The sequence below is a fragment of the Crocodylus siamensis genome, chromosome 2 (assembly GCF_052110815.1).
Source record: "Crocodylus siamensis isolate JL-2025a chromosome 2, ASM5211081v1, whole genome shotgun sequence".
NCBI classification, from domain to species: Eukaryota; Metazoa; Chordata; order Crocodylia; family Crocodylidae; genus Crocodylus; species Crocodylus siamensis.
In genome coordinates, this window is record NC_143396.1 from 255,384,170 (window position 1) to 255,410,726 (window position 26,557).

Sequence of the window (26,557 nt, forward strand, 5' to 3'; positions counted from 1 at the left end):
CACCCCTGGTGCTGCCTGTAGGAAGAGAGTGAGGAGGAGAGGGAGCTGTGGGTTGGTGTTTGCCCAGCCTGAGCTAGAAGGTGGATTGGAGCTCTCTTGCCTTGTGGCCTCCCTCCCAGCCCCCTCCCTCTCCAGCTCAGTTGGGCAAACCCCAGCTTGCAGCTCTCTCCTCCTCCCCATCCCTCCTCCTTTTTTGAAGACAGCCCTGGAGCTGTGGGTGGGGACGTGGGAGAGCTGGGGGGGTGGTGTGGAGAGAAGCTGCAGGCAGGCAACTCCTCCATTGGACTGGATCCAGAGCAAAGCCTGATTTCTTTCCCCTGCACCCTCCCAACCCAACAGCGAATGCCTGTTGGGTCTGGGGGGGTCACTGTAACTCATGGAGTTTTCTGTGAAGTGCAATGAGTTAGAGTGGGGGTACTGCATGTATCAGTTCCTGGTGTCCGCATCACTGAAACTTGTATGATAGCTGTCATGGGGATGCTTTCTGTTGGCTGACTGAGCAGAGGCTAAGAACTGATGGAACGTGGAAACTGATCCCCAGCCTCACCCCTGGAACTGGGACAGGGAGAAAGGGGCTGGTAGAAGAGTATGTGTAATAATCCTGGTAGTGCTGTAGTCCAGATTGTAGCTATTTTGCTGATAAGTAGGATCCAGTCTCTGAGTGGGCTGCCTATCTAGTACCATTGACTAGGGCTAAATTGACATCAGTTGTTTTCTGAACATGTCTTTAAATAGGAAGTCTTTCCACATTTTCCGGGAGGCATCTGTGTTGGGACATCCTCTAGGTGACCTCTTCACTTTTTGTCTGTCTTTGATCTGCTGCTTTCTCACTGAGATATGGCTTCACATACATTTTAAACAGGAGCTTGTAGCTTTTATATGCTGGAGTGTTCCTCGTTGGTTCCCCTCAGCTCTCTGAATCAACAAAATGCACTCCTAGAGTTCATGTGACATGATAGATGGTGCAGATACAGAGCCAAATAAGCAAATTAATTCAGTTTAGAAGAATAAGAGTGGGGGATTAAGAATTCTAAGGGTGGTGGGATGATGAGAAGCAAAAGGTTTGAGAAAGCTCAGTTGATGTCCTGGTTTCTCTGTAGGTGCACCTTCGCTCTGCAGAACGCCTCCGGGACCTGTGCTGTGCCAACAGAGGCACTTTCATCAAGGTGGGACAGCACCTAGGAGCACTAGACTACCTTCTGCCTGAAGAATACACCCACACCCTCAAGGTGCTGCATAGCCAGGCCCCACAGAGCAGCATGCAAGAAATCAAACGAGTGATACAAGAGGATCTGGGCAAAGAGGTAGGAAAGACATTGTCCCTTGTATACCCCACCAGGCAGTCAGCTGCAGGGTGTGGTGCCTCTGGATAACCACGTGTGATAATCTGCAGCCATAGGAGGGCACATGTACATTGGAAGCCAAACATTGAACGAGATGGTAGCGGGAGTCCTCTTAGCCTATCCTTGGGGGAAATGTGGTAGAGCTCTCACAGCTTTCCCATACGTCTGTGCACATGGTTGGTGAAGCTTTTAAAAAAAAAGAGGAGGCAGTAGCAGAATTGTGGGATGGGAACCTTAGCAAAGCTCTATGTGAAGAGCCCATGACAAGAATAACAGAGGTACTGAAGGTGAGGACTGAGGGCTGTAAGCAGAGCTGTGGGCATCTCCAGGAGTTGAGTGCAGGGGATGCTGCAGTTACAGAGCATGGCACAGTGGCAGAGTTGTGCATGTGTAGATTGCACTGCCCCTGGCTGCTTCAGACCAATTCTAGCTGGCACTGACAGCCCTTTACTTTCACAAGCCCCTAATTAACCCCAAATGGAAAAAAAAATAAATCACTTTAATAACAACATCAATCACTTTTGGTGCTCACACAAGATAACAGGGTAGCAAAGGAGGCCCTGTCACCATTAACCCTTAGGAGTCGAGAGTGAAGAAACCAATATGGCATCCTGCTGTTTTTCATCTAATCCTTTCTGACGACAGCTTCCTTTGTTGCAGGGTGAGGAGCCTCAGGGAGGAAGGCATCAACTGTGCATGTCTGTGTGGTGCAAAACAGTGGGAATAGCAGTGCGGGGGGAGTGGGGCTGCCTTGTGGAAAGGGAAGGGTAGAGGCTATGGGGAGTGGAAAAAGGGTTGGGGTGTTGCTGGGCATTGGAGTGGTGTGTGTGTGTGTGTGTGTGTGTGTGCGCATGTGCATGCATGGACACATGCACATGCATGCCAGGGTACATCAGTTTACAACCATGGGTTAAGGGGGGATGTATTGGATCATGCCTGGCTATGTGGATTAGTTATAAGCAACTGTATGCCTTTTAGTGGCAAAGAATTAAGGTTAACTTTTTTGACCTGCCTCGGCACTACCTGTAATTATGACCAACAACCCCTCAGCTTTGTAGCTAGGTTGGTACCAGCTGGATTCACAGTGTAGCAGATAGCTGGAGTATGGAGCAGACCAATATACCTGTTCCCTACAGGACCCATTCTGCAGCTTCTGCCTCATGCGGTGCTCCAGCCAGCTTCTCCCATCCTGGATGAAGATGAAAGCCACACTGGGACTGACTGTATTAAAATATGAAAGCAGCTATCTCTAGTTCAGCTAGCATGGCTCCTCTCTGCAGCTGACCAGGGTGCTCAGCGATAGGCCCGTTCCTTTATTCTCAAATGCATTTTCAGCTGCCACAGCTCCGCCGTGGTTTCTCTCAGCATTTCAGGAGCTGGCCGAGCCTTCAATGCCTCATTGATTCCCAGCAAGACAGCTTGGATCACCCTCTTGGTAGCAACCTTTCCTCTTAGCATTCACTTCACCCGCATGGGCAGTGCTGGGTTGGTATTTAATTTTAAAGAGACAGTGAGCGAGAGATGGAATGAGAGGGAATGCTAATGAGCAAAAGAAAGCAACAATGAAAGTGAGAAGACAGAGAGGGGAAAGAGAAATGAATAAAAAGAAGCAAGCTGGTGGGACTGGACTGTTATGAGGCCAAAGGCAGTTGCTTAGGGCCAGTAGTTATAAGGGATTGAGTCAAGGTAGGTAAAAACGCAAAGGGGTTTGAACACCTCATGTGCCAAAGTCCTCCTTGCTGGAGCCTGTAGGATACTAGGGAATCACATTAGAAGTGATCCAAATCCTGGTTAAGGAATATGTCCATTGTATTTTCCAATAAAATTCCCATTTGAGAACTGGGATTTGGGTAGGGGATTATTAGGGAAGTTGGGAAGTGGAAACCGAATACAGTAATGTTGCTGGTGAGGTCAGGAGCCCAAGGCACATCTGTACTGCCCTGCAGCACTCTTGAGATTTGCTGCTGCAAATTTGCACCCACCGACTCCACATGCAGCAAAGCTGGAAATGAGGCTTTGAAGCCACCCTGAGGGCATTTATCACTGCTCTCAAGCATGTTTCTCACTGGCATTCTTCTAAGCTTTGCAGAAATGGTATGCATGAGTTTCTTGACCCAACAGCATTCTGCCTGGGAACCAGCAACTGAAACCATCTAGAAACACAAACTGAACTGAAGTAATAACTATAATGGACCTGGAGCCCAGTTGTACTGCTGTATAAGTTAGTGGCTGAATGTCTGTTGGCTTTAGTGGGGGTAAGATCAGGCTCCTTCATGAGCTTAATATATGGGGCAAGAAATAAATGCCCCCCCACATAGCTTCCAGCATTCAGAGACCCTGGGAGTCCTAATTTGGAGGTTGCATCTCCAGTTATTGTGTTTTAATACTCACTGATGGACCTGTCCTCCTTGAATTTGCCAATTCCCTTTTGGTCCTGCTTTAAATTATTAGGGAGTAGTAGCAGAAAGCTAGCTCTATTGGGTTGCATATGCTGTGTAGCATCGTGTCTTGGGACAGAGAGGAAATGGCACTACTGGGGACCTTGCTGGGACCTCCACTGAGAATACCATATATTCTTGTGTAAAATGCACCCTGGAATAAGATACATGCTCTGTTATTGAAAGGCAGAATGAAGAAAGGTCTTTCTTTGTAGTAACTGAGTAGCAGCAGCTAGCTAGGGAGCTGAGCTTATTGATCACTGTAGATCATGTGCAGACTTTACCTTTGTTGCAGAGAGATGCTCTTACCATATTTCTTGCATATAATGCACTCCAGTTTACAGCAGCTGTTTTTTTTGGTAGAAAAACAAACGTGTTGTATGTGAGAAAATACAGTATTTTACTAATGCTTTGTGTATATGAAGAAAAAGAAATATAGCATGTTTTTGGAGAAATGTTGCAGAAACAATGGGGCTAATGCTACTGATCTTTCAACAAAGAGTAAAAGCCTTTGTGTGGTATACAGTGGTTACCACTTTATTGTGCAGGGTTATAGGAAATCCTGCTGCTGTAGGTACTCCCACCTTGGGCCAGTGGTAGAATTTGAATCTTAAGTTCTGCAGCAGAAAGGTCTACTACCCTTTCCAGACCTGTTAACCTCCATCTTTCATGAGGCACATGTCTGGGCTTCTCTCCAGCTCACTGATGTCCTCTGTTTTTGTCCTCTCAGATCACCTTTATTAGTGCACATAGCTCTTTCTCTTAGTGAGGGGCATCCTTCTCAAATGTGATTTCTTCTCACAGCTTCCTCAAGTTAGATCTTGTTGTCTGGTTTTCACTGGGAGAATCTGTAGGTCTTTCTGGATCTTCCTGATCACGCTAGAATTTTTTCTCAGGTCCCTAGTGACACAAGTCCAGTCTGCTAGTTTCTGTTCTCCAAGTTTGTCCTCGGGGCTCTAATAAAACTTGTGTGTGAGCTCAGGGGAGGTTAAACCTGCTGTCTGAATAAAGCCACTGAACAGATCAAATAGTAGACCAAGCAACAGGCTTTTTGGAACCTGCCCCAGCCCCGCATCATACGCAGGGGGAGTTCCTTTTATGTACACAGCACTCTCCCGCATCACTGATCCAGGAGTTTTGCTCCCATTGACCAGTAGATGGCAGATGAACCCTGGCCTACTGGATTAGGATTAGTTATATAAAAGAGAGCTGGAAGCACTTGGGGGACAGGGTAGAAGGGCCACACTCTTACTGCTTGGTATTTGTTGTGCTTTGAAGGAAAACGCTCCTCCCCTGAGAGACTAACTTGATGGCAGGCAGACAGTTGGCCTGCAAGGGCAGACTTGCATCCCTAAGAGCTTCATTCCAACCGCTCCCGGCATTTGCCCCATCTCCTGCAGAGTTGTCTGTTCTGTGTCTCTAGCGCTGTGTAACTCTCATGTGACCAGGGAGGTACATAATCCCTGACACAATGCTTGCAGGGAGGGAGCATGTTGTTACATGTTTTGCATGATCCTGTTGCATTTCCTGTAGCAGTTATCTCCAAGCCCATTCCATGCTCTTTTTTTTCAGTTCTGCTTCAGTACTTGTATGCCTTGTTAGATCCCCAACAACATCACTTTAACTGGGTGACCCTTAGGGTGGGCAGATGCAGGGGTGGGGGGAACACAGAAGCTGGACACCTTCACTTCCCCACTTCCAGGCACATTGTTTGTGGGCACTGGAAAGAGAGAAGGCTGACAGGACTGTATTCCGTTTGCAAATACTTTCAGGTGAGTCTGACTTTATCTCTCACCTTTCTTAAGAATAGGCTCTTAGGGTTGTTACCCTGATCATTTAACCCCTCAAATCATAAGGGTAACCCTGGAAAATGGGAGGGGAGGATGTGACCATTCCTCCACCCCTTGCACTAGTCTCCCTCTGGGCTCTCAAGCCTTCCAAGCAGCTGTCAATAAAAAAACGCATTTATATTAAAACGATAATGAGGAATAAAAAACCTTTACATTTTTTTCAATAATGCAGGGTATAAAAAGGAGATTTTTATCAATTATGAAAAAGATTTTGGCCATAAAAAGGTAATTTAAAGAGTCTGAGATGGATGGCGAGAAACATTAATGTCACCCAGAACAAATGGGCCTGCATTATTCAATTGAGAGGCGGTGGCGGCTGCTTATACTAGTGCTGCTGTTGCTTCTCTGCTCTAGCTGGCTCACTTCTTTGCATCTCAGAGCAGATGCACCTGCTGATGACAAGCCTCAAAGAAGCCACCCCCAGCAGTAGTTAGGCCTTCTTGGGACTGATGGCAACTGAACTATTCAGTACCTTGGAAGCACGGTGCATGTTCTGTGGTGTGGTGCTGTGAATATGGGGAAAGCAGCATAACCTGTGGGGACTTCCTGTGGCTCTTGCCGCACCCATCAGTTTACCCACTGGTGTCCCCTCTGTTTGCTTGGTAGCATTCAGGATGATTGACATTCTCTCTAGCACGCTACCCGAGATCCTAGGTAACACTGCTGATGGCAGTTTTGCAGCCCTTATTTTAATTGGTTAGACATGGAACATGAGCACTCCCTAATTGCATGTGCTAGTTTCATGGGCTTGAGAAGGACTCATTTTGGTGACTTTCAGCTGTTGTAGGAAGGTCTTGCTGAGTGTGCCTGGTGTCATTTACCATGGGAGACTCCATTCCTCTCACCCAAGTTAAGGATGGCTCTGGTAGCCTAGATATTCTACTTTGGTTCTCTTCACTTGCCTGTCAGTGGTTTGACAGTTGGGATGCTGGTAGCTGACTGCGTGGCCAGTAGATTTTCTGAAGTTGTCCTTGTCTCCCAGTGGCAAGTACGAAAACCTCATCTCTTGGGTTTTAGAATTATATCGGAAAAAAATCTTGGGGAATAAACTGTAGAAAGTAATTCTGCCTTGGCTGCTTCTTCTCTAATTTGTCATTCTGTCAATCGCCTGTGTTACAGAGTTTAATATACTCAATGGGCTTTGTCAGACTGTCCTGTTGTGGTCTCAGGTATGGAGGGCAGGTTCCCTAAAGAGATTTTGTCACCTTGTGTTTGTTCAGGGGTTTGTTGACTCATGGATTATCGTGCATCATCATTACAGTGCTGTGTCTTTATTGATGTACTATGCTTATGGTATACATGTCCCTTGGGGACTCTGGCAGGATATGCTGGGCACTGTTTAGATGACTTGTGCTGGAATTTGGAGCCAAATGTGTATCAGAGAAAAGGCCCTTGGGAATCCATGTCATGGGTATGCCTCCCCCGTGTTATCAGCCTCACCTACAAAAGGCAGCTTCCAGATGTCCTTACGTGGCATTCTTGCACCAGGACTCTCTCAGCTTATCAAACTCATGAGCATGTGTTTCACCAGCTCGGGGATCTTGGTACCTGTTTTCAGACTGGGTTTGTGGATTGGCCTGGGGCAAGGACAGCAACACCATGCCAGGGGCTTTAGTTCTGTTTTTGAACAGGATGCTGACATATTTTGGAAGATACCCAAGAGACTGTCTGAACTCAAGCATCCTGCCTCCTGCTTGTATACTCAGATATCCCAGCATCCCCCATGGATTTGTCTCCTACCACATAGGGACACCTGCTTCTCTTCAGGATCCCCAGTCCTACCTAGCTCTTCCAGCTATATCCATGGAGCCAACTGAGGAGTGCATGTGTTTATAGTTATGCATGTATATGGTTATGATGAAATAAAGGGATCTTGGGCCCCACTTCTAGCATGTATATATCTCCCTGATACATGCACGTCTCCCAGGCCTTATCTTTAAACGCACTGGATGTTGCATTCCTGGTTTGTGCCCCATGCAGTGGTTTAGTTTTACAGGATACATTTTCATAAGATGCATACTTCAGTGTCATACAGTCTACAGATGAGCTCTTGCAGTGAGTGGAACCATCACTCCACCCAAGCTGTGCTTACCAGTGGTGCTTGTGTGCTCCTCCAATCAAAGTACTGAACTGATGCCACATGTTTCATCTTGCCATTCACAGCTAGCCAGCTGAACTCAAATAGTAGATTCTTGCACATGGCTGCTCGGTATTAAGTGCTCTGTGTTTCAGATAATTAGAAAAAATATAAATGGATTCATTTTGGATAATAAATTGATTTGGGGAAGTGACATTTGTGAGAAGCTAAATCTTTTGGATGTATTATTGAATATGAATTACTGGCTCAGGTCTATTGAATGTTGTTCCCATTTATCAGACTGGGCTAAAGGGGGCCTTGAGCAATTACAATTCCCAGGGCCTGCTTAAGAACAGAGGAGCTGATAAGGCTACTGTAGGTAATGATTTTGCTGCCTCAACCCAGGAGCAGTGCAATGATGTGGGTATACCTCCCCCTTAGATTCCTCCTGTACTGGTGTCATAGTCAGACAACTTGGCACTCTCAAGACTTGAAGCAGCCCCATCATAGGCTTGGTACAGTGCAGTACAGCATGGTAGTTAGGAGAAAAATGTGTGTTGTTGTACATGAGTATCCACTACCCTATTTGCACTCCCCCCTCCCCACTTCTAAATCCTAGATCCATTGTTGCCCCAGTCTCCTTCTTTTGTAAATTGCCCAGTGTCTTGTCCTCCATATCCCCAGTATATGACTAGCTGCTGTGTCAAGCTACCTCTGGGTGCCCAGTCGGTGACTGTGCCTGGGGGGGTGAGGGGGTCTACTTTTCTGAGATCTACCTTCTGATATCTACTTGTGGAAGACATGGCCTGCTTGGTGATGGGCTCAGGCTGAATGCATTGGCTGTTGTGCAGTTCCCAAAGGGTCATTAGAGAGAGGAGGGAGCCTGTCTGGTCTGTGCTGGTTCTGCTAGAAGATGTTCTTCCTCTGCATTTCCTGTGTGGGGATAGCACTGATGAGGTGCTAGGTTGAACAGCTCTGTTGACTTGGTATTCCTAATCTAACTCAAGAAAAGGGTCAGCTTGCACATGCCTAGTTCCCTGCCTCTTTTTAGTTTCCTACTGTCTTGGACCTTCCATGTGGAGCTCCATCTTTGTGACCCATTCAGTCCTTGGTCCCTCTGCTGAGACTTGTGGTGTTGGTTTTTGAGAGGCAAAGCTCTGCCTTGCTAAGAATTGGACTAAGAACCCACCAATTCATTTCATACCACTCAAGAGACAGTAATGACTTTGTTCAGTATTGATCCAAGTTAGTTGGCTGCTAGCAACCTTCAGGAGGGACAGAAGGCTCCATCACCTTCTCCCAGTCCTCTGAGGAGGCCTTTTCCTTGCTCCATCCAACAAACCCTTTTCACCTGTTTTAGCCATGGGCAGGTAGGGCAACTAGATAATGCCCCTTCAGTGCTGGTTGCATTAGAAATACAGATGAGAAATTAACCACATAACACCTTCCCTTTAGCTCAGATTTGCTGGTTGAATTGGAGTTCAGCAGCAACCCCTGCGGGGGGGGAAACCCACATTCCAGAGAAAAGAGAGAATCCGTTTCCTACTGTCCCCCCAGCCTGGCAGCTCTGCATGTCACCCTACTCATAGCAGCCGTGGCAATGGCAGGAGCAGTGCCGGGCCTGTAAGTGCAGTTGATTTATGTTAACTGTTGAGACGATAATGTTTAATCTGTAAAGTGCTAATCTATTTTTTATGTTGATTATGAATAGGCCAGCTGTGCCTACTTTCCTATTCATAGAGTTTAGTGAACAAGCCCATTTTACAGGCTGAGCTCAGAGGGTGATTTACATGCAAACAGACACTGCTTTAAGGGGAGTAAATCAGCTGAGTTACGCCACTGAACCAGAGCCCTGGCAGCTCAACAAGAAGACAGTGAGGCTTGGAGGAAAGGAGGGGGGAAAGAATGGATGGAAGACGGGGAGGGGGGAAGGGGAGAGAAGCTGACTAAGCTGCAGAAGGAGAGGATGAAATACAAGTAGGAAAGGGGAAGAAGAGGAGGAGGAGGAGGGAGAAAAGAAGCGGGGGGGTTAGCACAGTACTTGGGTTTGAGATCACCCAGGACAACGCAAATGCTCCAAGGAGTGGGGTGGGGTGCTCAGAAAGGAGCTTTCCCTCTTACTGCTGACCACACGTTCTATGCTGGGTGGTTCTAGTTGCAGGGGATAGTATGAATGGTGCAGCAGAAGGCACCATCCCCTGCATCAGTAGTGACCCCACTTCCAGTGCGATACCAGGAGTGCTTGCTGGAGAGACTAGTTTGCATGCTTTCCCTTCTGTAATTTGGGCCTTTTTATAAGAGTCCTAAGAATTACTAACCCTAATGCCATCTTTGCTATTTCTCTCTTTCTTCCAGGGTCAGGATCTTTGCCTCCCAGATGTCAGTGGTGCTGTCCTGCAAGTCGTACATATCTCTCTGTACCACTTCTCTTCCTGGGTGCCTGTGCTGGATGCCTGCTCTGTGTTGTAATTACAGTGCATTGGAGCAGGCTTGATTAATCGAGTAGCATGCTTTGGCAGCCTTGGTGTCTCATGCAGTCAATGTCTCTGTGTTTTTCAAAATGGCGGCAGGGTCACTTTAACTAAAGCTTGTCAAGTAAGCTTTAGTTAAAGTGCCGCACTGCATTTTGAAGCGTGGGACGCTGAATACATGAGACTCTCTGGGCGCTGTAATTAAAGTGCTCCTCCACCCTGGAGCATTTGTAAAGATGCCCATACAATATAATTCACTCCCCATTTTTCCATATGTACCACAAAGGCACATTGTCCTCTTACCTATGCTCACCAATCATAACATGACTTGTACTCGTTTGCAAACCAAATGCATAGAATGTCACTTCACACATCTCTTCCTGCCCATTATATGCATCCGACTGCTCCAGCACCCTCCTTCCTATACTCTTTGCACAGTCATCCATACCATCACATGCACCCGCAACCAATCCCAAGATCCACATATAACTGTCTACACTCGGCCTTCTGCTTCCCTCATATGTTTTCCAAAGTAGCCGATGCTTAGAAGGTGAAGCTGGGGTAGGATTTAAGATATGGTTCAGGTAATGTCTGTTCCCTATGGCCTGTATGTCCTCAGGCATTGACAGCTGGTTCTTTCTCAGAGGGCTCCTGATACTTTTGCTCAAACTTACTATTGACAGAGCTCCTGGGGCAGCTCTGCAGTTGCATACAAAGTCTCACTCTACTGACTGAAGCTAACTCCACCTAATCCCACCTACCTGTTCCTGCTCTCATGTGCCAAGCCCAGGCATGCTCCAATGATGCTGATCTCAAACATGCTAGAGACTGAGATCTCAAGAGCAGTCACGGAAAGTTTGGCAGGTTTTTCATGGGTTGTAAAGAATGCTGAAGAACACCCTTCCCTGAGTGACCTGGGAGTGTGGTGTAGATAGAGCCATGGAAGCCAGGTTGGAGATGGCTTTAGATCAGGCATGGGCAAAATGGTAGGTCCAGCTGTGGCTGGATTCCGTTTCCTAGCAGCCCCTGCCTGTATTGCTGTGGTCAGTTTCCATGGAGACCCCAGTAGTGGCAGGGTGGGGCCAGGTTTTCCACGGAAACCAGCCCCAGCCACGCTAGCAGGATGCACAGCTGGTAGCTGCTCCAGGGTTGGGGCTGGGATCTTGCAGTGGTAATGGCGTGGTCTGGAGCTGGGGCAGCAGATTGTAATTCTGTCCCATCTCTGTCCCACGCTGTCACTGCTGCAAGATCCTGGCCCCGGAGCAGCTCTCTGCCCAGCCGTGTGCCCTGCCAGCACTGCTGGGTCTGGTCTCCATGGAAACCCTGGCCTGCCGCTGTCATAGCCCCACCACTCCTGAGGTCTCCCTGGAAACTGGCTGCAGTGACGCTGGCAGGGGCAGCTGGGAAGTGGAGTCTGCTGCAGATGTGTTTTAGCCTGTGGGTTGGGCTTTGCCCACCCCTGCCTTAAATGCACATTTGCTCCTGGCTCTTCTTTTCCCCAGAAGACTCACTGTTGTGCTAGTCTCCTGTCCACGTCACTTCTTTCCAAAGTTTCTGCTTTAACTCTGTGCAGGATGTGACCTAGAATCCTTTGCTGTGATCTCTCAAAAGACTATGGTACCTTGCTCAAAGGATTGTGGGATATTCCCCTGATGCTCACTGTGTCTGACTGAACAGTAGTAGGATCCTTTGCTGGGGTGAGGAGAGAGCAGTGGTATTACTACTATTAATTTTATATTACTGTAGCAACTAGGCAATGGTGCCTGACCAGAACCACTGTATTCTTGGTCTGGTAAAACAATAGCTGTGCCCCCAAAAGTTTTCTAATATGTAAAACGATACAATTGATGAATACACTCACACTGGAGGGTGTAAGGAGACACTGAAATAGTACCGATCAGCATTAAAGCCAGTGATGTCAAAACAGCAGTGTAGGGGGAGAATTTTGTTGGAAGATAATATGTTTGATTGGTGGATGTGGATGGAGAGCATCTCCCAAATGAAAGAGGCAGTAGGGAGAAAGCAGGAAGGTGATGCTGCTTTGCAGATTTAATAAGAGGGTGATGATGGGTTGACTGGAGGAATGACTCATCATCTCAGTAGTGAATGAGAGTTGGTAATTGGATAAAGATAGGCCAGAACGTCTTGAAAGTGAAGGCAAATAGGCTAGATTTGATGCGACAAGTAGGGGAACCAGCAGAGAGAGGTAAAGAAAGGGGTGACATGGTCAAAGCACCAGTCTAGGAATTATCTTTGCAAAAGTGGTCTGATTGTGTATGAGTGGGACAAGATTGTATCTGTCCAGGCCAGGGAAAAAGATGTGAAGAATCTGTGACAGCTTTAGCTGTGTGGATAAATAAGGAAGATGGGTGTTTTAGAGAGATTTGCAGAAAGAACGTGAGATTTAGTCATAGCCTAGTGGTGGACCTTGTGAGAGGTCTGAGTCAAAAACCAGGTTAAAGGTGTGTGTGATGGGTAGCATGATAGTGTTGTCCACACAAAGGAGATAGACTGAGAGGAGTGTGGGAAGATGGGAGAGTGAAACCTCTTTTCTAGTCAGGTTGAACTTGAGCAGACAAGTAGACATCCATTAAATGTCAGGGAGACAGGCTGTGACTTTTAGTTTGGAGAGGTGATGAGTCTGGAATAGTGTGGCAGCTGTGACATGTCAGCATAGAGGTGGCAGTTGAATTTGTTTGTGAAGGATATTTCCAAAAGATAGAGGAAAAGAGCAGATAAAAGAGAGAGCTCTGTGGAGCCCTACACAGAAAATGGACAGTGCATGAGGAACATCCTGTGAAGCACACTAAAAGAGATATTAGAGAGTTAGAAAGAAGAAAAGGTAGTCACAGAAGTCAAATGAGGATAAGATTTCAGGAACATGGTTGACTGTGTTGAAGGTGATTATTAGGTTGCCTAGGATGAAAATTGAGCACTAGTTTTGTGCTTTGGTCAGGAAGAGGTTATTGGAGACTGAGGAAACTAGCCTCAGCAGGTGGTGCCAGGGGTAGAACCAGGTTGGAGATGGGTTCAGGGAGCTTAGAGGTGAAAGGGAAAAAGTTGATGGGGAAGAAACTGGGGAAAAAATGAGATCAAGCTTTTTTTAATGGGAACATTGCCTTTTGTTGCAAGGGGAAAGAGTCAGAGATGAACTAGAGTGGGAGGGGGAGAGTAAGGGACTTGTGAGCTGGTTGATACAGGTGGGCTTTGCCCCCTTAGTAGTCTTTCAGACTGTCTGAACAATAGTTTACAAGTGAGCTTGGTTGCCTGCAGCCTTGCTGTCTGGCTTTGCTCTTTTGGGAGCCCCTCAGCAAGTCCTCATAAAACAACAAAAGTTTTTGGTCCAAGCAAAGCAAACCTTTCTCCAGGTGGCAGGAGAAGGCCCTTTAGCTCTGGCCCTTCCTAGAGGCAAGCTCTTTTTTCACTCTGCTTCTTACTCACAAACTGCTCCTTCTCCCAGCTTGAGCTCTCTGCTCTTCCCCTACTTGAGTTTTAAACTGATAGCTGATCTTTCACAGCTGAGCTCCTACCCTGGCTCTGTCTGACTGCCTCCCTCAGAGTGCCAGACCACTGTGTTGCAGAGGAGTCTGGGTGGGTCTGAGGGGGAGATCACGCAGTGCGATAGAATTGGCTCATTAGGGCAGGTGGAGGGATACAAGGAGGAAGGCAGAAGTGGGGCTTTTCTGTCAGTGACATGGGGACGAAGGAGAGAGAAGGATGGAAGGGAGGGGGAATGTCATGTCTCATTCTGTTAGATGTTTTTATATCACTTCTGTAGAAAGGCTTGCTTTCTGGCCTGCTGAAAGCCAGTAGTGACAGTCCCAATATTTGAACTGCTGCTCCTGCAGGGCTGGAACTTCAAGCTGCTACTCACTCAATAGCACTACAGAATTGCAAGGTGCAGACAAGTGCAGCTCCCTGGTCTAACTCAGTGTTTCACAGAAAGCACTATGAGTTGGACTGATCCACCCAACCTAATGCATATTAGCTGTTGGGTCAGGAGGGTGGAGAATTGAGATCCAATTTAGAGCTGATCCAGGGAGGGAGGCTGCATCTCTGCAACCTCTTCCCCTAGCTTTGCCCCCCCCCGCCAGCCCCCAGTGCTGTCTTGGGATGGGTGGGTGAGGCAGGGGAGGGAGGACCATTCTGCGGTTTTTCCAGCCTGTGCTGGAGGGGGTGGGGTGACATGGACTGGAGCCCCCACCTCAGGAGAGCTCCAGTCCACCCACCCCAGCCTCCAGCACTGGCTGGGCAACCACCAAAACAAGCTCCCTCCCCCCCTCCCATTCTGCATTAGCCCAGCCCTGCTCCTGGTACGTGCAGATAATTTAATGAAGGCGCTCTACTTTGGACTGAACACTTATGTAAATGAGGGTTTAGATTGTCATGGAATCAGGCCCTTTTACAGCACACTGCAGCTGTGTACTCATTAGGTCATGGCTGTATAGTGCTTTCAGGGGCCAGATTGGGCAAAACGTGTTACTTCCATCTGTGTTTTCAGGCTCTTTTAAGTTTCCTTGAGGGGTATGTTTCTGTGTCATCTTCTCCAGTTTCTCTCTCGCAAGTCCTGTCTGTCTCTTCCCTTCTGTATGTCTCCATGGCTCTGTTTGTGTGGATCACTTCCTATCTCTTGCTCTGTCTGTTGGTCACAGGGATCTGGGCAGCCTGGGGCTGCCTCTACAACAGCAGTTTTCAACCTGTGGCCTGCAGACTCCTGGTGGTTTGCAGAATATGTCTAAAGGGTCCATAAAAGATGACTATGATCAATCAAAAGTATGTGAATACCCACACTTACCATTCAGATGGGTCTGCACCTCCATTCAAAATTTTTAGGGAAATGAAAGAAGGTTGAAAACCATTGTTCTACAGCATTGCTGGGCTGGACTCCTCTGCAGCTGGAAATGCCTCATTGGGGCCTGTAACCCTTCCCAATTCAGTGGCTTTAATTTCCATGCCTTGTGGAGTACATGGAAGAGCTAACAAAGATACCTGGCTTTCCCTTCTTTTGACCATGTTGCTGCTCAGGGCAGTGCCTCCCCTCAGTTGTCCTTACTGTATTTTAGATATTGGGGTATTTCATTGGAGACTTCTCTCTCTCCTAAAAACTTCAGGTTCATATCTTCACTCCCAGCCTTTGGGAGAAAAGGAGGTGGAAGGAACTTTCTGAAGTTCAAGAACATGAGGATTTTGGTGTGCAGTGGGTGATCACACCTAGGGATCCCTCCTAGCAACCCAAGAATGGGGTTCTCCTAATGCTGGGTAGATAGAGGTTGCATTAGAGAAGGGAGAAGGGCAGAAGGAAGTAGCACAGCAGGGACACTTCCTCTCTCCCCTCCAACAAGGAGATTCCTATCAGTACTACTTTGAAGTGGGGAAAAACATGGTTCTTTAAATATGCAGGATATGAAAAAAAAAATCCTTGGTTTGGGGAAGTTGCGCATTCTCAAAGGACCTGGATTCCGATCCATCTTGGAGATTGACAGACACGGATCCATCCTGACAGGTGGTTAGAGAGGGATGCAGACAAGGTAATATTTCTTCAAAGAGAGAGAGAGAGAGAAAGAAGGCAGAAGATTTAATGAACATTGTACAATTCAGGTGGAAGACAGCTTAAGATAAAGATAAATTAGGTGACCAGGAGGTATTTGTGGGAGGGTGAAACCATAGCAAATTGGAGCCTGTACTCCAATAGTTGCTGGAGAGGGCAGTGTTGAAAGGACTAAGGGACTTCGGAAATCACTGACCCTTTCATTTGTGTGCGATGGGCAGAAATACATTCACCTTCTTGTGCTGCATAAGGCAGTTCCTTTGTGTATTTGGTTTTTGATCTGTCTGAATATTGCATAGACTAAAATGCATTTGGGGCTTAAACAGCCTTTTTAGTGACCACTTGTGATCCATTCTACTCATCATCTTCATGGTTCTGGGCATCAGCGGATTGCTGACTAGTCGGGAGGGAATTACTTACCCTTCCTTGCAATATACTAGTTTTAGTCGGACTAGAATGGGGATAGCACTCAGGAACGTCTGATAGTGACCCCTGTTGGAGGAATATCTCCAACAGATCTGGCCTGATCCAGTGCAACGCCAGATAGGATAACACATCAGCTGAACCAAAGATCTGTTCTGAGATTGTGAAAAGGGATACTATGAACTGATTGGATCATTGCTTTGATCCAGGATGGCTAGAAACAGGAGAGGTATTTTGATGGACTATCGGCCTAATTATGAGATACAGGATTAGATTTACCATTGCTCTGTGATGGTGCAGTAAAAGGCATAACACATTCACTGATTTCATTAACCCAAAAGCTCCACTTCTCCCAGACCTGTTCACACAGCTATGGATGAATCAGTTGAATCCTTTTCTTTCTTATGCGGCATCCTCCACATAAGCAGCCCATTTCTAGCAGTGAATCTTTTCTACAGGGATGACACATGAGACGAAAGAGTCCAGCTGGTACTTTGAATCTGAACGTGCACTGGGGATATCAGCATGGAAGAAAATCATGTTTTAAAAGGAGCTGATTTGATCTGGGCCAATGACTACATTTCCCCTCTTGGTCTCTCCATTTGCATGTAAAGAGTGAGTGGAGATTATTTTTGACTTTGTGACCGTATACAGGGAGATCTTGCGTATCCAAAAATTGAGAGGCCAGTTTACAGGCTGGTTCTGAAACCTCACAGATTAGCTATTACCTGACTTGCCTTGGTATTGCACAAGCCTTACACAAACATCTAAGTGTACAATCTCTCTGACTTCACCCCCAACCCCCAGCCATACACACTCCCAAGACATACAAAGACATGCACATACCCACCCTCCAAACACATACATGCACATCCACACCCCTCAACAAACACTGCCTAGCACATTTGTGTGTGCACACGTGTACATGTGCACACGCATATGCATACACACACCAGCAGCACCCAGTGTGGGATAATTGGCATTAAATTTTCTTCAGTGAATAATAATAAAAAAAGTCAAATACATCTTTTTACTACAATAACAAATAGAAAATAAACAATAAATGAAAACCTTACAAAGAAAAAAGCATAAAAAATCACAATATACACATGTGTACAGCATAACGTTTGCTTCTTGGTAATGAATAAGCTGCCAACCATTTTACTGTGTCTGATAAGTCTCATATCGAGTCTGATTATAGTACAGATTGAATCCTCCTCTGGAGCCTGTGGATGGATCCAAGGTACTTGTGATTTCTCTACCTCGGAAGACATTCAGAGCAGGATGCATGCCTTTTCGGCTGAACAAAAAATGATCCAGATTTCCTCTCAGCCTCTTTCAGTTCCTGGGACACTGGACAGATTTGTTACCCCTCTACTGGCAGAAGCCAGAGCTCATATATCCTTAATAATCAGCCAGTGTTTTTCAAAAGGGTAGTCTGTTATAATCAACCAGACTTTCCCCTTTTACACAGAGTTCCCTCAACACTTCTCTTCCCAGTCCCAACTGCTCAAGAGGTCTTATTGACCTTCCCAAGATGGGTGCATATTGAAAAGTTCCCTTGTATAGTACAAAGGGGTTATACTAACCCTGAAGGTAATTTCCAGATGCTTCAGTATCCCACCCTCAGCTAGATTTCTACATTGTGGTAAAGGGCATGTTCTGATTAAATATTCTTCTCCATAGCAATCCCTTTAAAAGCATCTACCATCAGACAGCTAAACTGACTGTGTAAACTTAGGATGGGGTGGGCAATTATTTGGGCTGGAGGGCCACTTAAGGAGTTTTGGTGAGTTGATGCAGGTGGGTGTGGGGGGGAGGCTGCAATTGATATTATATAGCCCTGGCCCCAACCCATCCCCCCCCCGAGGGCCAGATGGGCTGTGGGACCTCCACGGAGACTAGCTTGGGACCTCTGCAGACAGGGTATGCTTGGATGGGATGGGGCCACAGGCAGGCACAGAGTGGCATCTAGGAGTGGATGGGCAGGTGAGGCTGGGGACTGGGGCAGAGCTGTAGTCTACTTCTCCCATGTCCCTGCGATGGATGCCAGTTCTGAGGGCAGGGATGTATGGGGAGTGGATTGCAACTCTGCCCTGGCCCTGCACTGTCACTGCCCTGTGGCCCTGGGCCTGCCCACCCATCCTTGTCCTGGATGCTGCTCCCCACCTGGCTATACGTGCCCTGCCTCTGGGGGTCCTGGGCTGGTCTCTGTGGAGACCCCTGCTGGCCTGCTCGCTCTGTCTGGCGCTCCTGGTGGTGTGTGCGAGTGAACCGGTGGACTGGTAGTGGCAGCTGGGCAGAGTGAGCTGCCTCTGTGGGGCTGCAGGGAAGCCAAGTCCTGCCACTGCAGCACCCCTTCCCTGCCATATACCTGGGGATGGCAGGCCCGGCCTCAACTACCACAACCTGTACCTGTGCCTGGGCTGGGCAGGGCAGGGCAGAGAGACCTGTTGGGGGCTGGGTAGCATCTTGGGAGGCCAGATCTGGCCCACGGGCCATATTTTGCCCACCCTGACTTAGGGTCTTGCAACCTTGTACTGCCCTTGGGTGTCCAAATACCTAGAAAGGCAAAGAACACTCACTTCCGTTTGGGATACTCAGAAGGTTGTGTGGTCATCCAGGCTTCCTTAACATCTAGTCTTGAGTATGGGAGTCCTTGGTATGTAGAAGCAAAGCTCCAGGGTCTATGAAAGGTCTACCTGACTCATAACGCAGTGGCCTCCCTGCCTAGCAACGTAAGTGGCCAGAAACTTACTAGCTGTGTTTCCTGTGCTTTAAATCAGTTTCCATCAAATGCAGTTCAGTTCAAGGTGGCTGCCATGCTGTCAAACTCCACTTGGGGGGATGACAAGGTCAAATGGTCATAAACTACTGCGAGACCGTTTCAGGCTGGACATAAGGAAGAATTTCTTTACTGTCCGAGCCCCCAAGGTGTGGAACAGCCTGCCATCGGAGGTGGTTCAAGCATCTACATTGAACACCTTCAAGAGCAAATTGGATGCTTATCTTGCTGGGATCCTATGAGCCCAGCTGACTTCCTGCCCTTTGTGGTGGGGGCTGGACTCAATGATCTTCCGAGCTCCCTTCCAGACCTAATGTCTATGAAATCTATGAAATCCTCATGAGCTGAGTCTAGCCTGAACATCTACATTAGTGATTCTCAATACGGCACTGCTTGTCAGATTCTGGTACCCCTCAGAAATGCCAGCTCTTAATTTTCACTCAATTTTTACTACAAAAAATAATAGAGCAACTTTTCTATTGCAAAGAACACACAGACCACAAAAAGGCACAACAGTTTTAACACCATGGATTCCTAATTGCAGTTTCTGGGTTCATCTTGTGAATCATGGTTGCACACTTGACAGTACTAACATTGTATGGCACTCTTGAAAGGATCAAGGCACCCCAAGGTGCTGCAGCACCCTGGTTGAAATCTAGACTGTGGAACTCATTGACAGATGCTGGACCACTAGCTTCATGGTGGTCAGGCCCCACTCTATGCCCAGTCTTTCCTTCCGTAGCTGTTTACTTGCTGAGTCACTTTTGCTTGGGTATACTGTATTCCTTAAAATAATAGCAGTGTGACAGTTGAACTCTAAGCTTGACAGTTTTCAGCAGAGAAAGACATTCTTGTTATGTATCTTGAGGTTCACCAGTGTTAAGGTGATGAGCAACAGTATAAGACCTTAAGTAGATTTTATGTTGGCAGGTTCTGGTGGGATTGTCTGGGTGCACCTGGGATTAGTGTTACCTCTTCAGCAGTTCATGTCAACTGCTTGGGTTGCACTGGACTGGATGTGGTATGCTTTGATATTATGTACTCATTGGTGTTCCCACTGCCTGGTTCTCTACAAGCTGCCTCTGGATGTTGTTTTCAATCCAGGATTAGTAATTTTTGCAGGTAGGTTTGTCCTGTCGTAAACATCTGACTTTAATCAGAGAAATAAATGAAGATGCTGTGTGCTTGCCTGAGCACAGCTGTTAAGCAGGAGTTAACAGGGATGGAATAAAAGGTGCTTTCCCCCAAAGCATTGCTTTGTAGAAATTAAAAAATATTGAATGACAATAACTGAGGCTTCTGGTCTAGCTTATTAGTGAACTGAGATGGGGAGTGGCTATGCATGGGCATTTCCACTTGTCTCTCTCTGGGAAGGGAAGGTCAGAAAAGGCCTTCACTAGTCTCCAGGGGGTGGAGTAAAGAGTGTTTCTTTTCCTCCAGTTGCTTCTCTAATGTTGATGGCTTTGTGATGAGGAAATGTTGATGGAATCCTAAGTGGAAGCCTCAGTGGTCCGCCTCAGTGCTACAGATGGCGGTCGTGATGCAGAGCAGTAAAGTGGTATCAAACTAGGAGAGAATCAGGATGGGAGATGAAAGCAGATGAAGGAAGAATCCATTATCTTGATAGATGGGGGCAGTGGGGGGTGAACACTGCATAAATCCTGGGCCACCTGGTAAGGGAGTCATGTCCTGTGGGAGACGCATGGTATTTGCCATGTTGCTCTCCTAAGGGCTTCTCTAGGGAGACAGCTTTGTCTTGTGGCTGCTACCAGTGAAAGCTGCCCAGAGCATGTGCAAAATGTGGACTTTTTTGGGAGCCCTGAATATGCTCCATCCTAGTTAGGACTGTGCACTAGTGGGGCGGCGCTAGTGATTTTACATCCTCTATTAAATGAGTGTGTTATGAGAATCCAGTGCCATTTTGACCCTCTTGTAGGAGGGCTGTACATGATCTGGAGCCTGATTCCAGGGTCTGTACTTGCATATCTGAGTGAATCAAACTCCCTGTCTTCATGGCAGCCCTGGTTTCAATATGTGACTTAGAGGAATATATGAAGGACAAGCTCCACAGCTGGCTTGCAAACGTTGCCCTGAATGGTGATGTCTTCTGTATAGTACCCAAGATGTGGAATTGGGACCAACATGTGGATATGAGCTTGAGAGAACAGATGAGACTTCTAACTGTTTTGGGAGGAGCAACAGTTTGTGTCTAATGGAAAGAGCTGGGGAAAGGATGAGACAGTTAACCCCTGTTTCCTCACATGTCAAGAGAGAAAACAGGATATTTCTTTTCAGAGAAGAGATCTGGACATGATTAAGAGAATAAGGAAATTACACCTGATGAAATAGTAACAGATGCCTAATGTAAAGCAGTTAGTCCACAGCCTGCCTGTAGCACAGGTAGGGGAGGGAGCAAGGGATAGCTTCAAGTTTGTGAATATGCGTGGTGATAAAAATGCTAAGATGCTATCCTACATCAGCTAGTCACCGGCAGCTGTTTCCTTAGATTATATACAGTAAGTATGGGTTGGTGGTGGCAGAGGGAGGGGTTGAGCTTTGCTGGGTATAATTTTTCCTATCTTCATTGAAGATAGTGGGAGACTTTTCTCTAGAGGATGTAGGTGTTTCAGGAAGTGCTGCTGCTGGTTCAGTCAGTAGTATTGTTCCCTCTGAGTCACTGCCTCGCCCCCAGCAGGTTACTAAGGGATGCTCTGCTGCCGAGGGTGCTGTCTTTCAGGCAAGGTTTCAGAATGGAGGCCCTAAATCTGTGATAACTAAAGGTTTTTAATTACTTTATGCAACAATCGTGGCATTGGTCCAGAAGACTGCCCAGGCTTTGCCATCCTGTAATTTCTCCCTCCTTACTTCTGTTCTAACCAGTTGCATAATTTTGCTATGCATTGCTCAACAGTTGTCACTTTTCATTCAAGAGACAGATTTAGAAATTATATATGGATATGCATTTATATGTTTGTGCATAGTATTTATATTGTGCTGAAAGAATGATAAAATAGTATCACTTCAGGATTGGGAAGTAGCAGATTTAGGGTTGATTGTACCACCTCCATTCTGTTCATTAGCAGAATCGGATTAGAACCCATATCTCCTGAATTCCAGCCTTGTACCTTCAACACAAGGGGTCATTGTTTCTCCTCTTGAAAACCTCTTGCTTCATTTGGTGTCCGGTCTTTGGCTTAAATGAGGCTAGGGTCCTGGGGAATAGATAAATATGTGGTCAGACTGTATCATAATGAATAGGCACAAGGACAAGATATTTATACCTGCATATATACAAACAAACTTGGATACATTTATGTGTGCATGTATTGGTGTGTAATATATATTTATATATGCTTTAGAATTGGTGGGATGAAAGCTACTATGCTGCTGATATATAAGATATTATTATTAAAAAATTGAGTTAATAAATACACACTTGACAGATGAGTTTGGGTCCCATCAATTAGACCCAGCATTCATTAGTGGAGAAGAAGTCCAATCAGATTGCACTGACTCAACCAACCCTTCTATAAATTGTGGGCTGTGTGCACTGACATTTGATAAATTATTCTTCATAATCCACTGTCTGCTGTGATAAATCTAATCTTTCCACTTTCGCTGTCTTAATAACTCCTGGAGTAACACTGCAACATTTTGTTTTTGTGTGGGGAACGCAAATAACCAGGGTAGAAGGGTGGGGAAATGATGGAACAAAATCTTGGTTTGCAGCTGGGGAATTGGCACTTCCTGCCCTGGGTTGACTCATGTCTACTCTAGGACACATGGTTTTGTAGATTTGCAGAGAGCAGTGATCCCATGGTGACATCCCAAAAATGGCCAAATATTTGCTCTTGAAAAGATGACACAGTGCATATTCACATGTATACTAGCAAGGGGATTGCAGGTTTTTGTGTTCAAATGAGCTCCCAATCTCAAAAGAGGACATTTATAAAGTTTTGGCATGGAGATCCATAGAAATATGGCAGAAGCCAGTTTGGGTCTCCTAAACTAAGTCAGCAACTCTCTGTCTGTGAGCAGGAATCTCCCTCATAAAATTCACCATTGTATGCATCACTAATTTGATCCTTCATGGGCAGTCACAGCCCAAAGGCCAGGTACTGAATGGGCCATAAGCTTGCTCTTACTCCTGGAGGGCTTCTGCAACTCATCTCACTCCCCTAGCAACTCTTTAAAAATCTCATTTATTTGTGTGCTATTTAAACTGTTTTACTTTTTTGCATTTTGCTCTTCTAAGGACAGGGAATGGGCTAGATTTCATACTGTATTTCTTAGGCTGTGGAAAGTGCTATGGTGCTTGAGTATGTTGTAAAGGGAAATTTAAATGTGAATCAGTCAACAACAACAGTGTCAATACAATATTTAAAAATGTATAGAGACATATTAATACAGGGCCAAATTCTGAGCTTCAGTTCAAGTCTTAACTAGCCCAAACTCCTGTTGACTCCAATCAGAGTTCACCTTACCTCAGCATAGTCAGTAGCTGGCTCTGCCCATTTTGTAAATCTCTTTAAAAGAAGTTCTATATCTTTTGGGCCCAAGTTAACTTAGAAGTAATTTTCATCCCAAACAGTGTTTGGGAGACTGCTTAGTGCTCAGTTCTGCTTGGGGCTGAGTGCCTGTCACTCTCATTATCAGATATCTGTGTCTGATGGTTGAGCTTTGGGCCATAGAGGGCAGGTATTGCTTTGTACATTGGTGATGCCTTTGACACAGATACAAAAGGGAGGAAAACAGTAGAAAGATGGCCTAGTAGCCAAAACATAGCCATGAACTTGCGCAACATTGAACAAGTAATTTAGTCCACTCTGTATGTGAGTTTTTAGTTTGAATGCGAATAGTATTTCCTGACCTCATGGTCACTATTTTTTGATAGGTTTTCTGCTATCACAATTAAATTGGCTTCAGTGAGCGTGAAGATTTCAGTCTTCACTAGCAATGAGGTTCTCAGTCCCAAACTTTCAAGGTATGCTTATACCACTGAGTTACCTGGCTGGGCAATGTTGAGAGAAATGCATCGTACTGCCTCTCTGGTTGGAAGTAGTGAAGCCACGTTTGCATGACCTTATGCCCTAGCTAATTAACTTACCCTGAATGTTGGATCTGCTGCTTCCAGTGTGGAAGGAAGTACACAGAGAGGAGTATGGTGTGCCTGGTACAGTAGATTAATGGTACAGTTAAACCTGGAAGCTTTGCAGGGTTAGGTTCCTTAGCTCCCTGCCAAAGTGAGTGTTTGTGAAGTAGCTGGAAGGGAGTCTATGCAGCTGCTGCTCAGGAAAGCTGAGATGCTCCAGCTGTTTGATCTGGCTTTTACTTCAAAGGGTGCAGCTCTTCCACTCACCGGGTTGGGACTGCTGGTAAGCTCCAGCCACGTGGAAAGATGATGCTCTTTGAAGTAAAAGCCATAACAAAGAGCTGAGCGATTAGTTCTTAATTCTGCAGTTCACTGTGAACTAAGCAGGCTGCAAACCATCGAGATACAGTCTGGTTCCACTGTACACACCTGCTCTCTGAGTGTGAAGCCTGTCAGAGTTGGAGGAGGGAAGTTCTTGGGCCAGCTTCTGTTAGGATTTTTGTGTTTTGTGGGAGGGGGAGTCCAGGTTGTGTAGCAATGAGGAGGGAATGGGATGGGATGGGATGAATGCCTAACCACCCATGTTAAACTAGTGTCTGTTGGTGGGTCCCTTTAAGGTAACTGGTATATTGAGCTCCTACATTTCCCATTGCTCTTCAGGCATAGGAAATATATCCTGATTTTCACCTGCTCTAGATCCTACAAGAGTAAATCAATGGCCTGCATACAATGGTATTTCTTTGTCTGTCACATGAGAAACTGTGAAAACTGCATTTGATGAATTCCAGTATTTAGTCCTGGACTAGAGGTGGGTGAAGCCATCCCTTCATATCCTATCCTCACTTCACATAGTGGCATGAAACTAGTTAATGAATGATATCAGGGACGTGGTTTGATGAAAATCCTGGGTGATGGAGGGTGTAGGGCCCATCTACACCAGGAAACTCTGCAAGCTTTGGAATACTTCTTGTTTTCAGGGGCCCATTTTGAGTTGTACTAGCTGAGTTGAGCCATCTGACAAAGATGGGGAGGTGGTGAGGGAGATGTATTTTGGAAAACCAAATTTACAAGACCCTTTGGGCCATGCTGCACCCTGTCTACCTGGCTTCTGTTTTCACATGAGTGAAAACCTTGATGGGGCCCATAAATGGAAAGTGTTATTTACTCCCCATACTGACTACATTCTGACTGCAGCACATTCAATGCAAGAATGCTGACAGATGTATACTTCTGATAGGCAGTGTTAGCACTGCATTATTGCAGGGAAAATTCTCTTCTAACCTCACAGAACCTCCTCACACCCCTATAGTCCTTGGGAAAGGACAGTTTTTTTGGGATAGACAAGACTATTGCTGTTACAGGGCTCAGTTACAGAAATGCCTACTTGAAGATTTATTTATTGTGCCTTTTGGGAAAGGGAACATATTTTTCTGGAATGGGCAGGGTGGACTTGATTGGGCAGCAGCAGCACAGACTGCTGGGTGCTTCTGGACACTGCAAGTGGGCATTAGAAGGCAATTTATTTAGAAAATGTATCTAATAGGATGTGCACCTTGTAATTTGTATGACTTCGTGGGTAAGACACTCGTTGCTGGGAGACTAATACAGCAGTGCACAGGCAATCCAGGAAGTTTTTGGAGAGTATTGGGGACAATTCCCTGTTGCAAGTATTGGAGAGGTCAACTAGGGACCATACTCTTTTTGAACTGCTTCTCACAAACAGGCAAGAATTGGTGGGAAGTGTAGTCATGGATGGTACCTTGGGCACCAGCAACCATGAGATGATTGAGTTCAGGATCTTTAAAGGAAGGAAGGAGAGTAGCAGAGTAAGGGCCATGGACTTCAAAATGGTAGACCTGGACTCACTCAGGGAACTCATAGGCAGGAGCCTCTGGGGGGCCAGTCTGAAGGGGGGAGGAGTCCAGCAGAGCTGGCTGTACTTTAAAGAAACCTTACGGAGGGCACAGGAACAAACCATCCTGATGTGCCAGAAGACTAACAAGTATGGCAGAAGACCAGGTTCACTTAGCAGGGAACTCTTCGGTGAGATGAAACACAAAGAGGAAGCTTATAAGAAGTGGAGTCTTGGACAAACAACTAGGGAGGAGTATAAGAGTATTGGTTGGGCATGTGGGAGGAAATCAGGAAGGCCAAAACACAATTGGAGTTGCAGCTAGCAAGGCACGTGAAGAGTAACAAGAATGGTTTCTACAACTATGTCAGCAACAAGAGGAGGAACCCACCAAGGGAAAATGTGGGTCCTTTACTAAATGGGGGAGGTGAGCAGACAACAGTGGTGAAAGAAAAATTTAGGGACTATTTAGAAAAGCTGGATGTATACAAATCCATGGGGCCGGATGGGATGTACCTGAGGGTGCTGAGGGAGTTGGCAGATGTCATTGCAGAGCTGCAGGCCATCATCTTTGAAAACCCGTGGCAATCTGGAGAGGTTTTAGATGATTGGAAAAGGTCAAAATAGTGCCCATTTTTAAGAAAGGAAAGGAGGATCTGGGGAACTATAGACCAGTCA

At 46.3% G+C, this 26,557-nt stretch overlaps 1 protein-coding gene across 7 annotated transcripts in view; it reads left to right on the plus strand.

Annotated features, from left to right (window-relative positions):
* The window catches only part of ADCK1 (aarF domain containing kinase 1), a 120,170-nt gene that overhangs the window by 52,072 nt on the left and 41,541 nt on the right, over positions 1–26,557 (plus strand). For all 7 annotated transcript variants that reach the window (XM_090033805.1, XM_090033806.1, XM_090033809.1 and 4 more), the window contains one exon: positions 1,101–1,304. In XM_090033805.1, coding sequence (XP_089889931.1) covers positions 1,101–1,304 — 204 coding nt within the window. The remainder of the gene's footprint in view (positions 1–1,100; positions 1,305–26,557) is intronic.